The sequence below is a fragment of the Montipora capricornis genome, chromosome 4 (assembly GCF_036669925.1).
Source record: "Montipora capricornis isolate CH-2021 chromosome 4, ASM3666992v2, whole genome shotgun sequence".
Lineage (NCBI taxonomy): Eukaryota > Metazoa > Cnidaria > Anthozoa > Scleractinia > Acroporidae > Montipora > Montipora capricornis.
This window is the reverse complement of record NC_090886.1, coordinates 3,441,448-3,456,880: the sequence shown is the minus strand read 5'-3', so window position 1 is coordinate 3,456,880 and position 15,433 is coordinate 3,441,448. Positions and strand designations below refer to the sequence as shown.

The 15,433-nt window shown below is 36.7% G+C and overlaps 3 protein-coding genes across 3 annotated transcripts in view; 1 reads left to right on the top strand and 2 right to left on the bottom strand.

The window, feature by feature from the left end:
* LOC138044406 (neurexin-3-like) overlaps nt 1–4,482 on the bottom strand; it is a 10,608-nt gene extending 6,126 nt beyond the window's left edge. Inside the window, exons 1-3 of the mRNA XM_068890923.1 lie at nt 3,331–4,482; nt 1,768–1,982; nt 436–657 (exon numbers count right to left, since the gene is read on the bottom strand). Coding sequence (XP_068747024.1) covers nt 436–657; nt 1,768–1,982; nt 3,331–3,845 — 952 coding nt within the window. The 5' untranslated portion in view covers nt 3,846–4,482. The remainder of the gene's footprint in view (nt 1–435; nt 658–1,767; nt 1,983–3,330) is intronic.
* A 741-nt stretch (nt 4,483–5,223) lies between these two features.
* On the top strand, nt 5,224–11,619 carry LOC138045232 (putative transmembrane protein 244). Its single transcript, XM_068891654.1, has 6 exons — nt 5,224–5,270; nt 5,359–5,444; nt 6,684–6,757; nt 7,520–7,645; nt 8,726–8,770; nt 9,941–11,619. Exons 1-6 carry the CDS (start codon nt 5,253–5,255, stop codon nt 10,045–10,047), a joined length of 456 nt encoding a protein of 151 aa, XP_068747755.1. The 5' UTR covers nt 5,224–5,252; the 3' UTR covers nt 10,048–11,619.
* LOC138045230 (tektin-2-like) lies at nt 11,173–15,271 on the bottom strand. Its single transcript, XM_068891652.1, has 5 exons — nt 14,753–15,271; nt 14,372–14,442; nt 13,507–13,873; nt 12,656–12,736; nt 11,173–12,070 (listed from the first exon to the last, which is right to left on the bottom strand). Exons 1-5 carry the CDS (start codon nt 15,167–15,169, stop codon nt 11,612–11,614), a joined length of 1,395 nt encoding a protein of 464 aa, XP_068747753.1. The 5' UTR covers nt 15,170–15,271; the 3' UTR covers nt 11,173–11,611.
* Nucleotides 15,272–15,433: the final 162 nt, after the last annotated feature.

Here is a 15,433-nt window from a genome sequence, read left to right as displayed (position 1 = left end):
TGGTTGATTTTTCGTTTTCACTAGTATATATAAGCTATTTATGCTTGTGCTTGCCCTTGAGCGTCGCTAGTGAAAACCAGGATTTAGCCAATCAAGGCACAGTTTTTCCATCTACCTCACATACGCATAAATTAAGCGAGAAAAAGCACTGAAGCCATTAATCGAGGGGACAAAACAGGTCTTAGAAAACGAATTCTCTAGTGGGGGTACAAGTTGTTCACTTCTATTGATAAGCTCTTGGCAGAAACGGCTCAAATGAATCCGCCTTCATTTTTAGCTGTCTCGAAAGGCATGTAATTAAATAATCGATATATTTAGCGAGTATCGATATTTTGCAGAGAGAAATCCTTATCTCGATATCCATGATAGCAGTATATGGCCAACGTTGCTGGATTATTACGTCGCGGAGGTTTAAGTATCAAATTCTGTACTTACCTTGACCTAAATCAATTTCTACCCGCATCTTTCCATTGACCATTTCTATGAGTAGAAAATCACTGACGGACCGCGACTGAAGACTCAAAATAATTCCATTCTGAGTTTTGATAGTTCGTAAGCCAAACGCTACATAACTTAGGTTGGAATGTGATTTCTCTTCCGCTTGATCCATGTGAAAAACGATATAACCTGTTCCGTTTAACCAAACTGACGCAGACTCTGCAAAAAGTGTATAAAAAACGTTGCATTTACAACAAGTAAATTGGACTTTTATTTAATGTCACAAATAGAAAACTAGTTTTCTGAACTGGACCACGCGGCTAGCTGACGCGGAAAAATTGACTTAAAGTAAGCGACAATTACCCCTTCATGTAAGGTTCGGATCAAGCTAATGTCAGATGAAGCCTAGCACAACTGCCCCACTTATTTTGGAGTCTGCAAATCAAATCTAATCACAGGAAATGAGTCCATTTTGGATCAATTTGGTATCGATAAGAGAGTAGAACAAGAAATTATTTCAAGAAAGGAAAAGATGTTTCGTTTCCGGAATGGTAAGGGCAGGAGAAAAGATAAAATACTGTAGCGTGGGCCACACGGTCTGTTATATTTACTTCGCTTCGTCTATTGAAACTCTCCAGAAATCTGAACGGTGAGAAGCCTGTCAAGGAATATTAACCATTAAAGAGAACAACAGTTACTTGTTTATTTGCGCATTACATCGAAGCATAAAGTATACACTGAAATACCAATTTTACCTTCAAATGCTACTGCATTAGATTTTAAATTCCGTTTTGCGTGAATCTTCCATTGCTTGTGTTACATAAAAACTAGGCAGTTACCGGTACTTGCTTTAAAATAACTGGTTCCTGGTTAACCCAATATATTACTACGACTCACCAATGCAAAGATTGTTTACATTACTCATTAACACGCAGAGAGATAGCTTTGGATTTGTCAACAATAGATCGCGTTAATCGAACCCAGAATCATTCAGATATTTGTGACCCATTTCCTTCGCTTTTGTGTTTGTCAGCATTATGATTTGCGATACTTCAAGTTCACGTGTTCACAAGTTTGTTCTTACAACTCATAGATGTTTCGATTTTTAATTACAAACTCTGTTTTGATTGGCCACTCTACCTCACTGTGTAAATAGTTCACCCTGAAGTCAAAATAGATACGTTTCGTTTCTGCGGAAACGAAACAAAAACTTCCGCCCGCTCCCAGAGCCAATCAGATTGTAGGATTCACAACGCAGAATTCCGCCCGCTCGCGCAATGAGAAAAAAAAAATGGTTACAAACTCTACAGCTAGTAGACTGGTACCTACCTTCAGTGCAGTTGGGTCCTTCGTACCCAGTTCCCTTGCAGTCGCACCAGACTTCGCTGACAGTATCGCGACAAATGCCTCCATTCATGCAATGGTCACTTTGAGAGCAAGGGTCCAGGCAATCTGGATCTGTTCCGGAAGTGTTCATAAGGACTGCTTCCCGCAAAGGTCCTCGCCCATTGTTATACATAATGCCACTGATACAGCCCACAAATCTAAATAAAAGTAGTAAAAATGTACTTAGTCAAAGACAGCGTTTTCGAGTTCACTTCTCATCCCTTTTACCAAAACGTGGCTGGGTCAAAATGTTTCGTTCAATAGAGATACGCTCTGGATTCGCTGTGAAAAAGACACCTCACTTAACGAAAGCTTTTAAACAGCGGTTTTATTTTTTTCATTCGTCCAAAAATTGTAGGAGTATTAACATAAAAATCCTTTGTTTTATGATCTGTTCCATTCTGGGCCTCTGACTAAAGGTGAGCAGAATTTCGTTTTGTGGCGAAGTTTTGATTATAACAGTTGATTTGAGGCATGTTTTCCATTAGACAAGACTCCCGACGGTAAAATGAGTTTGTATTTTCTTTTTTCGATGAATCCTTAAGCAGAAGAATTCAAACATAAGTCTCCTTAAACCTCCCACCAATATTTGACTATCAAACTGAACCTCAATAACGATATGACTTAAGCCTCTTTTTCAAAACGAGTCCAAATGAATCGATCAAGTTGGCCTCTCTTTGAAAGAGAGGCTTTAGTTCAAAGGATCCAAACGCAGCTATACAAAGCCTCCGTAGTATCGAAAACAAGGGACCCGATTTACAACAGAAGCAATACAATTTATCAAAATAATATTAATAGCAAATAATGATAATAAATAAAAATAACCTTAACAATAGTAACAATAATAATAATACTAATGATAATGACAATAACAATAATAAAATGTTATTTTGAGTGTTTCATCCCTTATTTGCAGCGATCATCTAGCTATAGTCAGCTAATTTTATTCAACGGGCAAGCCTCACAGTAGATCAATGTATTATTAATACAGAAGGCTGGATTTCCTTTCCAAAAATAAATAATTTATGTGTATTTTCCTGCAGAATAAATCTATTATCTCTTTCTGAGAGGCCAAAATGTTGAATTCTACTCCAAAAGGCGAATAGTAGCGCCAAAGTCAGGCTTGCTTGCCGAGACTGAAACGAAGTGAATTTGGCACGTAGTTTGGTGATAATAAAACCATCATTGAGATTAACTAACGGTGGAGGATGAATGGGAAGAAAGAGAACTAAAAAATAATTGATTTAACTGCATTTTCAGTTCCAGAATGTTGTCTTGCAGCTGTTATTTGAAAAACGGTAATTTATTCTTAGCGCTCGATTGAAACAATTGTCGTATTTATCTAAATAATGGTCAAACAACGAAAGGAAAGAGAAACGAGGAAGATTTTTAAAGCGCAACTGCCACCACTGATCGAGAACCGAAAATCAAGACATCCACGAGAGTTACACGCACACACAGAAAAAAAAAACTTTTAATGCGTGGGTTGCAACGCCGAATTCTTACCTGTTGAAATTAGTACTTTCATAAACTATAGCAGGAAACGAAAAGTCGTTGAACGGTGTGTACCACGGAACGCCACCGACACGCAAATCACTTTCAACGCCAAGATATCTTCCTGAACCAATATACTGGGTGATGTTCTCAATCTCCCCATCCAAGGTCAATTTGGTCGTGCTATAATTCCTTTGAACTGTGACTTTGTGCCACTTTCCGTCAGCGAGCTTATGACCAACTAAGAGAGTTTGTGTGTATTCGCAGTTGCCCATTTTCAGTCGCATTCTGAGTCTTCCATCGGCCAAGGAGAGATAAATATATTGACACTGGCCACGATCGTCCTGGTAAAGTAACAATCCGTTTTCGCTGTGTGTTCTAAAGTGAAACTTTAACGTGCCATTGGTTTTCGCGTTCCATCTTCTGAAAACAGCAAACGCTGTTGGATCTTTTGAGAAACGAAGCCCCGTTCCTGCCAGAGATCCGGCCAAGAAACCCAGTTGGACAATTACCACCGCAGTTAGCATTTCACTTAAGTCCCACTAAAGGGAGGTCCCATTTTAGTTGAACAGCTCTGAACGGGAAGAAATACACGGTGCCTTTCACCAGACCTTGGGAAAAACTCACTCAATTCCACATGAATAAAAGGCCAAGTTAACCAAACCGATCCTTCAAGGCGGCAATGCGTCACTGCGAGCCGGCCTCGTTTATCTTTCTTCTGATTGGTTAAGAAAGCGATGTTATCCAAGACTATTACTTATCTGTCCAAGGTTGCGGTGAGAGATGGGTTCAGTGAGTCGACAGTTGTAGAATACATTCATTGAGTACCCAGGGCTCTAGATTGCGTCACTTTTACTACAACGTGCCCCCGGTCACAAAGAGTTTGCTGCAAATCTTGACGATTTGTTCTCTTGCGAAAGGTCAACTCGCGAGGCCCAAGCAGAGTTCGTGTTTACTACTTTCATTGTTCAGTTTAATTTTGAATTCTTTTCATGGGCGTATATGGGACGAACAGTTTTCGTGCCGGCCTCTTTGTCTTCATTATCAAAATATAAACCAGTATCAATGCCGAAATGAGATAAAATTTAAGTCAATTCTAACCGACTGTGTGAAAAGTTAAAATGGCCAGAACTAAATCACAACACAGTCAACGCAAAATGAAAATAATTGTAAACAAAAAAAAACCATAACAAAAAAAAAAAAAACATAACGGGAACTTTAATATGAAACGTTCAAGACTAAATGATTTCTATTTGTGTTTCACACATGCCCCTTAACTTTTTTGAAACGTATACGTAAAGTTTCATGGCTAACTGCGGGAAAATGGGAAAACTAACGTCAAGTTTTGAAGCTTTCAACTAAACTTGAAGATTAAATTAAATCAAAAGCAAATTAAAAGCATACTACTCTGCCAAAGCACTGTCTTCCCCCGTCGAAGTGAGAGATCAAATACTAATGCTTTGTATAAAGGACCTTTTCAACTATATGATAATTCACGGTACTAAAGTCCTCTCTGTTCTGGTTTTATGTGTGCTCATTGTCAGTATCCCATTGTGGTAGCAGTCCATTAATTAATCAAGATAGGAAAAATAATTTGGTCGTCAATGGGAGTAAATGAATCGAATACTATTGAGAAATTTACAAATTTTCTCCGGCTTTCAAATGGCTATAGGGTCAATTCGTAGAAGTTATTGTTTCTTCTTCCTAACTTTACATGTGCAAAAAAGATAGGTGAATTAAGCATTCAGCAAATAGCTGTCGGCATTTCTCTTTTATAAGGAAAAAATTTGGTGTAGCTCAAAGGTCTCAAAGCTTGATCTGGAAAAAAATGTGAGTTTGAATTATAGATGAGACAAAAAAACAAAAAAAAAAAAAACTCCACATGTGGCATTCCTTCCCACAGTTCTTCGCACGCTCACTTGATCATTGTAAACATGGCGGAGGACACTCGTGTAAGATCAGCTGTTCTATAGCAGACTAAACATTTCGAGCTATCTAGCGCAAGGAGCTCACTTATTAAATCTTTGGTGACATTTTCAGGTTATCTGCTGCAATCTCTGTGTCGCAATTCCACTGTTTTTCCTCATATACTACATGGTAGCATCGTTGCTATGGGGAGCTTTTCAGTGAGTATTATAATGCTTAATCATAAGCTTAAGTTCTACACAGATCTAAGCTTATATTAAGGCTTATATTTGCGTTAGGACAAGTTTAAATCTCATATTCAAGTCCTCTTACCTGGTTTAAAATTTATTCTCGGGATGATCATATAAATTATGCTTTAATTGTTGTTGTGATGGACATCGTACAGGTCGTGTTAATAAAATTGACACACAAAAGTTGTTTTTTGACAGCCGAGTATATGAGACTTCCGCAATTAAAACTTATGTATAGAAGTTCAGAATATGTTTTCAGTAACATGCGTTTGTCATAATCGCAGTTTATTTATAATTACCCAGGCTGGGCAAGCACAATTTAATTTTCCTCGTTTTGACTGCGGCCCCGACTTAACACATTAATGGGAACCAAAAAAAAAAAAACGATCGATAATAAACAATGTTCTTGCATCCATGGTGCATTCAATATTGTGAAAAAAATTGGGATGTTCCATCCATTTGAGATCCGACCCTGGGGTATCAATGAGTAAAGGCCCAGTTCAAACGTTGAGCTTTTCATGTACTCAAACGTAACAAACCAAATCGTTTAATAAAGTACATGAAAAGATCGACGTTTGAATCAATTAAATTCAACCCCATCTAATTTGGGTTGACCCAAGAATTAAGGTTGAGTGGTCTACATGGGTTGAGCGACGTCAATTCAAACGTCTAACTTCTCTTGTGCTGAATAAAACACAATTGTATTTGTATAATTTATTTTGACATTCCACAATTCCCTTCTTTCAAAAAAGCATTGTACATCGTGATTAGTATAAATAAGTTCGACAAATTAAGGTAGATGTTTGAATCAACCCTGTTTACTTTACTATTTGGGTCGACCCAATAAGTTCGACGTTTGAACTGGGCTTAAGAATTTCCTACTACTTGGATTTGTATTGGAATCCTTTTGAAAAGCCTTTCTTACCCCTTCACTTCTTTGTTGGTGCTTTTGAAAAAAGACTCCTGTAAGTCGAATTCTGTTAGACCTCACCCATGAAGGGGGGGGGGGGGCTTGGGGTTTCGGATAATTCCAAGTGGAATATCCCATTGGGATTGTATAATTTTAAGCAACAATAAGTATTAACATTAATATTACTGAGGACCTGCATCTAGGTAGTGGGGTTTGGCTGCTCTTCATGAAGAGTAAGATAAAATTTTTTAAATATTATTTTACTCAAGATGACCTTTGTTGTTATTTTTACCAAACAGATTAAATGATTTTGATGGCAAGACTCCCTTTGATTTCCAAAACTGCTGCGATGTCAAGGACAGTAAAAATTTAGGTAAGTTTCAATGGACCACATTTCTGAAAGTTATTTAGTACTAGGGGAGAACACTTCAAATCAAATCAATCAAAATCAATAATTAAAAGGCTGGTTTTTGCAGCAAGAGCACCTTTCAAAGTATATTGTAGAAAACTAACAAACACAATCCAGACTGGTAGAATAAGAGTATCTATTTAAAATATTTGTTGGTATCATACCGGGGTATCATAGTGCAACTGCTTATCTGATTTATTTTGTTAACACCAGTTTTTAGCTTTTGATGTAACATCTCCCTTGTTCTTTTATTGTTATGACGAGTGACATGATAGTTGTCAACCCACCTCAAGTATCAAGCTACTTGTGGTTGGGGAGTCTTGTGGAAGAAATAACTTAAGTTGTTTTCTGCTTTACTGCATTGTCATTGACTATCTATTTGTGTAGTCTATGCTAATACTCACAATTTTTTGATGTCTCAAAATTTGCCCTGAATGGCAGTGAGTCACGGCCAACATGATATTACCTGGGCAAAACTTTTATCTGAGACTTTGTGGATGTGATTGGAAATGCATGTTTGGGTCATCAATATTATTTTTGACATCATTATTTTAGTAACTGGATATTTAGTAAAAAAAATTCGCCAAGTAGTAATTTTTTTAGCCCGATGTGATACACTGTATTTGCCATTCTTTTGAATGAGCCCTGTATAAATATGGGTAGATTTATTTACTGACACATTGGTAATTTTATACTCTAATAATAGTTTATAATTTTACCCTCCAGTAAACCTGCTATCCTTGCTGTTAACTTACATGCTTGCCACTGTTATTTACATCATCTTTATTCGAAAGAAAATATGGGATTATGCCATTACAGTGGCAGTCTTTCATCTTGCTGTGTCTTGTGCAGGTAATGTTCCTCTTATAGCAGAAGCTTGTGACCTTGAAGCATTCAACTGTTTCAGAGCTGGGGTTTTTTGAGTTTAGAAATTTCATTATTTTGGATGTAACATAGCTCATGCATTTTCTTCAATCTTATTTTTGTCCATATTTGGGCATAAAATTTGTGTCCTTAAAAATCCCCAGCTTTGTTCTAAGGAAAAGAAAGGTCATGTGCTTCTATCTATGGTTATAATGTGACATTATTTCGATCTGCTGTTTTTAACCTTGTTAAAATGGGGTCAAATTTTTTACTATTAAATTAGTCTCTGCTTTTAGTTAGTTAATTAATTCACTTGAATGTATAGATTTCCTGGGAGCATGATGGGAAGATATGAAATTTGTTTGAATAAAAATGAACCTGCTTGAAAGCTGAGGCTACTCCTTTGGTCACTTGCATAGGAACTCTTAATCATTATTAGCTATATTTATCTTAAATGGTTTAATTTTTGTCCTACACGGTACAGGACTTCTGCAACTTATAAGGTTAGCCAAGATAATAACCTGTAAATTATGGAGAAACATGTCTTGTTCCTTGAAGATGGAGCATGCTACAATCTTGGACAAAAAGGGTTGAGAATATATTAAAAACAGGGGTTATTTTGCACACTATGTCCTCAATATTGCACATTGTTAGCCATCCCCCTCCCCCCTATAACCAATGTTGATAAGCCCAGGTTCTACATGCTTTGTTTTGTCTAGCAACATTGATCAGCAGGGGTGGGGGGGCAAAAAGAGAGCTTCTTTTTCGTACTTGTGATCGGAGTTTAGTCCAAAAGCAACTATATTTTAAATGAAAAATACTAATTCTAAGGTCTACTGCTATTTTGTGCAAATTATATTAAAGAATTCCTTGCAATATTGTTTATGCATGGGAGTGGCTGTTTTTTAACATCATTTTGAACTCTTGGAAACCTCATGTAACAAAAGGAAACTGCTTTTTTGTTGTACATTAATTTACTCTTATTTATTTCTTTGAGTATAATTTCAACACAATATCTTCACTCTTAGTTTTAAGAAAATTACCAGTTTAACTTTTTGTTAATTTCAGTAATGCAGGCTTTTCCAACAAATTGGGAATGGTGGATTGCCTTTTGTAAGTTCAGCAATTTTTTTGTATTCCCTTTGCTGTTCATTCTTTCTTGATGTTTTTGTAAAGCACTTAAGGTGTTGAATCACAAATATTATTCAACACATAATTTGTGACAAATTATGTCCAAATATGGTCATAGCACGCTCAATATTCATCGTGAGTAACTCAACTTATATTCTGCGATATACGTAATTTTGTGTGTCACAGAGCAGAGAAAAATGGTAGTTTTTCCAGCCTAACCCCCCCCCCCCCCAATAAATGGAGAAAATTGTGCTTTGTCGTCAATGTGTTGAATAATAAAACAATAATAATTATTATCCTGCTCAATCTTGTGGAATATTGCCTGTTTGTAGCCAACTTGGCCTATATATGGCCTCGTCGGCTAAGTATCAGCCAATATTTCTGTGCGATTTTGAAGGATAATAGTTAATTTTTTAGCAAAGTGAAGCAATCCTCTTCCACTGTGTGTTCAAATAGTAGACTGTGTGGAAAGACAGGAAAGGAGAAGAATTTTAACCAGATGTGTTGTTCCACCAAAATGTACAAATAAACCCAGCCAGAGTTGGGAATACCAACTGGAACAAGGCAAATGGTGAAACCATTTGGGTGTTGACAGTATGAGTAGAGCCAAGGAGCTGAGGCAAGGTTTACCCATTGCAGAACAACTTCTACTTGTTGCAGCAGGACTTTGAACCTACAGTAGGTCACCTGGGTCACATGGTGCGACTTGTTCCCATTGGACATGCTGACCCCTGCATATTATAAAATTAATTGCTTCAAAGGCCATTTAAATTGTAGACAACCAGGATCCTTTATTGAGGGCAGGAAGGACTCCCATTCTCAATCAGTGCATGATTCAAGAGATTTTTTTGTAGACATGAAAAATCAAGATTGGTTTCACACTTTTCAGGATATCTGCCTCAAAACCGCATACTGTTTTTCTCTCGAGCAAATTACCCATGACATCTTACCACAAAGAAATTTATCAATGTCATTCATTAAATATACAGTTTTGCCAGAAGATTATATTCAAACCTTAAATCACACTAGTACACTTCATCAAGGCAAAAAATAACATCGCCTGTACTTTTTGGTGAGCTAGTTTTTTGTAGTAAATTTCTATGAATGATCAGCTCATTTGTTTTATAATTTATTTCTTATTTTTCAATTTAGTGTCATCTGTGCTTTTTATGGCTTTCATTGGTGAGCTGATGATCAGAAGCTGTTTTAGCCAAAGCAAAGAAACAAGAGTCAGTCCGGAGAAGAACGAGATAACATGACATGCGACACCACGAGAGCCAACTATAGGTTACTAATAATTTAATCGTTGGTCAGGTCTTAACGGCTCATTTGCACAAGTGCTGAGAATTCTCACCTTCCACAAATGGCATGTAATCCAGCATCTGATTCTAGAACAATTGCATGCATGCATACTCAGGTAGTGTGCTTAGGTTCCGCTACGCTGCCCCTTGCTTTTTTTTGAGTTTTGCTACTTTTAGTGGTTCTATCTGACCCATGTAAGATAATCAGTTTAAATTTTTAATCAGTGAGATTTTTGAAAACTATAATACTTCCATGAGCTCTGGTTTGACTTAGGAACATGCATCCACTCCTTGCTGAATTCTCTTGTCATGAGCTCCTTGATATCCATGGATGATTAATTACAATAAGAAAGTATTTATTGATAAAAAAAGAAACTTTTTACTAAAGTCTTAAAATTTTACTTTTGTACTGTTGGAATTTTGTAACATGAAATCCGAAACTGTGTTTTTCTTAAAAATAGCAAGCATTAATGCTTGGGAGTTACATATTAATTAATTGAGGGTTCTGGGAAAAAAAATAAAGTGGTACTTTCACCTTTGGTAATGCCATGTTTGCAAATAAAAATTATTTTCCATTGTTCAGTAAGAGAAGTATCTTGAATACTACAACCATAGGACAGTGACTACCGGTAAGTTCGAGAATTGGCATTTCAGTTTGTGTAATACAAGGAACATGACTGGGAGACACGGTCATTTGACCAGAAAAGTGGCGAGAAGATAGGCTTCCTTTGGCCTCTTGTATTCCAACTATGTCACCACTAATAAGCATATTGGAGCCTCAGAAGATACATGGGAAATTATAGAGGTGTTTTATAGATTGTTTATAGGGTGTTGCACAAAGTCACGTGAACCAGCAAATTGTAATGATATTTTCATAAGAAGCAACTTAATAATACACATACTGTACATATTACTTTATTTACCCTTGGGTTGAATGAGGTTGATTAGACCTTAAGCAATTAATGAATAATGCTAATTTGCTGAGAAACAAATTATAACGAAGAAAAAAAGGTTGAATCACAAAAGGGCTTTTTACATGTATAAGGTAAACAAGTTATTACAAGATACGACATCACACATTCCTGTAATTTATGAACTTAAAGCCCATAATGATTTATTAGTAGCATCAACCTTAATTGTTGTAACAATAATTATTGTATATATAATAAATAAGTAGTAACCAGTAACATGAATGAGATACTTATTATTATTCAAGCGCATTTTGATAAAATCTGAGCAATGTGTTTTATCTTGCAAAACTGAAAAGGGCTTAAATGAAAACAGTGGAACTTCATTCTTTGTATTCTTTCTGTTATCTCTAATTCTTATTTCAGAGTTGATATCTGACTTATGGAAAAATCATTATTAAAACATTGACTTGCAATAGCAACTGTTGTTATCCATTGTTTAGAAACTAGCCGTAATCAAAATTTAGCAACAATCACAGCTCTCCTTTTTTCTCAGTTTTAAAGCTCAAACAAGAAAAGAAAGTATTTGAGTGCTTAATAAACTTGCTTGACAATCAATCAACCAGTGGTGGTGTCACTCTTCTCCCAGTAATAGGTGGACTACGGCTTTCAGTAGCGCTTGGAGATGCGAGTCGCAAAGGAACACCATTACCTTGCCCTTCGGTAAAAGGTGCATTTTCCATAGTAGGAACATGAGATGAATTTTTGGTGGTGGTGAACACATGCCCAATATTCATCATGCTATGTGGGACTTCTTTCATCTTCTGACGCACCTCCATGCTTCTGTTGTCCAAAGCCAGCGAGTTGTTCTTGATTGCAAGATCTTCATTTATTCTCTCTAGATTACTTCGCAGTGCCTGAAGAGCATTCTCTGCCTCTCTCAGCCTTTCATTCAGTGCCCGAATAGAGCCACCAATCTCGGCAACTTCATGGCACATTTGGTATTGTGGCTGATCACGGCACAGCTCAACATTGGGTCTGTAAGTTCTGTTCTCCAGACGTGTTTGGGCAACCTTGAAAATAAGTTAAATATCATTAACTATTTTAAGCAACTCAAAGTCTTGAAAAGCTCTTCTATGGTGAGAGGGGCACATAACGCAAACAAAAGTAATTTGCTAAACTACAACAGGGTAAAGAGTTAGTTCCAGACAAGCAAAATAGATTTAAATAATAAAAAATTTTACAACTTTAAAGGATTTCATGCCAAAACATACTTACAAGAGCACATTTTGTTTTGAAGAAATTTCTGCCAAAATTCACAAAAAATTAATGTGCAATAGCCGTGGGATACCGGTATTATTTGAGCTTGGAGGGAAAAGAGAAAACTAGCAGTAGCAGAAGAAATTAAATTTAGAAAAAGAAAAATTTTTTGGGAAACAGTTCATCCCACAATTTTAGTGTAGAAAGCCGTAATTCTGCAAAATGACCAAAAACCTTGCAAAAGTCACATAGGATGCCTTTTTGTACTGCAGACTTTATTTCCTATGCTGAATGCACATGTACAACCCTTGACGGGTGTGCAAATGTAGAGTCCTTGGCAGCAATGTTCCTGATTAAAAAAGAAATCAGTTTTACTTTTTTCGCCCTCTTTTTCATACCATCATAGGAGCATTCTTAGCATCAATGGCTTCCTTTGTTCCTCTGATGTCATTTTCTAATGTTGAGATTTCTTGCATTGTCTACAAAAAATAAATGATCAGAGTACAATACATATTGCAGAGAGAAGCTTTTATGTCATTCTAGTCCAAATTCACACTTTATGAAGACTTTGTTGTTTCATGATTGGTTCAGTTACTGGAGGGCATTGGGATGGGAAAATTACATGTAGTTTTATATATATTCTGTCATAAAGAAAGTGCCAAATTGTTCAACAGTTCAGAGACTAAGAGACCACGTGGATCTAGGATTTTGTTAAAGGGCAGTGGAAGGTAGAAATAGATGCTGAAGTTGGACCCTTCTAGGGTGGGGTTCCCCAGTAAGACTTCGACATTTAAGAGTTCAGAAACGGGATTTCCAGCATTTTGAGAGACTACAGTTGTATTGTCAGTATTAATCAAGGGGTATTGTTGGTTAAATGGATTTGAAATCATCTCTGCTGTGAGCTATTCAAATAAAGTCTCTTCATAGTTTAGTTAAGTGAAGTTTGTCCACTTTGGTTTTCGTCAGGAACCATTCAAGTTTAGTATTGTTTCTTATCGGTATTCATTTGAAGGGGTTCAGCTGGACTACCCCTTGATAGACTTACTACACATACTGTACCCCCAGCAGAGGTAGATTTTGGGGGCAATAGGATAGTCTAGCCTGAGGCACTGAAGGAAGCTAAACATCTCCAAGTTTAACCCCCACTGTTTTCTCCTAGATATCTGAGAATGCTATTATTCTAAACAATCAAAACTCGATCTTTACATGTTGTTTCACAATCTAATTTTTAAATCAATGTTTTGCTCACATTTTGCTGCTGCCAGTCCAGTTCTGACTTTGCCTGATTGGTCTCGTGTATCCTCTTGCGGAATGCATACTCAGTTGCCTGTCGCTGAGCCTCAAGATCATTAGCTGTCTGCTGCAATGTGGCAAAAATTGCTTCCCTTAGGTGCTTGGAAGCTTTCATCTCTGCCTCAGCACGTAGCTTGTTGTAATTAGAGAAGGAATCCCAGGTTTCAGGCGTAACACTTCCCTTTACTGTGCGTGTAGGGTGAGCATGAAAGCCAATGTTTTCTGAGTTGTTGTTTAGGCGATAGCATTCCCCATCCACTTCCAAGGTGGTGTGCTTGTCTGTTATGTCAAGGTGAAGCTGATGACGTGCTTCTTGCAAAAGACTAATGAATGTAACGAAGTGAAATTCCACAATTAATCTAGTACCTTGATTTTCAATATTTATCCAGATTTAAAGTTTTAAGTGAAACGGGTGATAAATAATTATAATCTGTACCATGAGTTTTATTATCAGTGTCAGTCGAGAGTATAAAAATTCTGAGAGAATTAATTTAACGAATAAGTGTCTTATGTATTCACTATAGAAAAAAATTGCAATAAAACACTGCTAAAAACTTTTCAAGATAAAAAGTGGAAAAGCTAAGAAACAAAAATGCATTGTACTGCGTCGAACATTATCAACAAAAATTCTGTAACAAAAAAAAATTCTATAAAAAGTTATGTCTATAAGTACCAAAAAGTAACTAATTATTAACAATAACAATGGAAACTATTTTTTCAGCTTCTTATCTTTCTTATTCAAAAAAGTTTTTAATAAATATTTTATCAATTAATAAAGTTTATTGAATTGTTTACCGGTATTTTGCTTATTGTATGCTTACCACAATTGCTCAAAGGCTTCACTGACTTTTTGTTGCAAAAGGGCTTTGGCTCCTTCAATCACTTCCACTTCCTAATATATGGTAAGATATGTTATAATAGTAAGCCCCCAAAACTGTAAATTATTAATGCTCAGAGAGTCTAATTTATAAATCTGTTGTCCAGTTTACTTTTTGTTATATTGAAGATGAACTGAAAACAACATGGGTAGCAAAGGTTTTCCAGTATTAAACTTTGAATTGCTATGATTAAACGAAAATTGAAGAATCTTGGGTCGTTTTCACAAATGAAAGAGAATTTTGGTGATTCAAATTTGTTTGGAGGATATCAAATTCAAGCAACATTGAGGCTATTCTCAGTACAAGGATTTACAATTCTCTTACCCTGTGAAGTTGAGCTTCGACTTCGTCTCGGACAAGATCAATTTTCTGTCTATTTTCTCGCAACATGAGACATTCCAAGGTGATGTCTAGAGGAACTTTTTTTGCTTCAAGAGCGCGTTCAGTTCTTTCCTTTTCTTGCTGCAATAAGGCAATTTCGGCGTCTGTTTCCGCAAGGCATCTTTCCAAGCTCTTCTTCCAGCTGTTGATGTCATGTATTCTCTTTTCAAGCTTTGTGTTGCTGTCGTGTTGGGTCCAGCGAGTGTGGTTATCTGTCTCGTTCCGAAGAAAGCGACTTTCTTGTCGAACCCGATGCGATGCATCGCGTTGTCTCTCTGCGTTCGTTCGTATAACTGTGTTCGAGGTGTGCCAGTCGGATGTGGCAAATCGAGGAGGGATTTTAGGATCCGTCAAAGCCATAGTTTATGAAATTTGTCGCTTCCCGTCCACAAACTTTTACAGAAACCCTTGAGGAAGACAAGAAAGGAATGAATAAGTGTGTACAGTTACTATGGCAGCGTCTTTGTACCGATGTTTGTTGCTATAGCAATTGCAAAAAGAGAGAGAGATTAGGGAGAATAGTTACCAGTGTTTCGGGGATGAGGACGCCTGACTGTGAGAGTATTCTTTCTGATCATGAACCATATAAACCTTAACTCGTTTCGTTTTTACAAAAACGTGCGT

Coding starts and splice junctions, on each gene's coding strand:
- LOC138045230 (XM_068891652.1), bottom strand. CDS start 15,169: ATGGCTTTGACGGATCCTAAAATCCCTCCTCGATTTGCCACATCCGAC. Junction 12,737..13,506: donor TGGACTGGCAGCAGCAAAAT/GTGAGCAAAACA, acceptor TATTTTTTGTAG/ACAATGCAAGAAATCTCAAC. Junction 12,071..12,655: donor CTAAGAATGCTCCTATGATG/GTATGAAAAAGA, acceptor CTTATTTTCAAG/GTTGCCCAAACACGTCTGGA.
- LOC138045232 (XM_068891654.1), top strand. Junction 5,445..6,683: donor TTGCTATGGGGAGCTTTTCA/GTGAGTATTATA, acceptor TTTACCAAACAG/ATTAAATGATTTTGATGGCA. Junction 6,758..7,519: donor CAAGGACAGTAAAAATTTAG/GTAAGTTTCAAT, acceptor TTTACCCTCCAG/TAAACCTGCTATCCTTGCTG.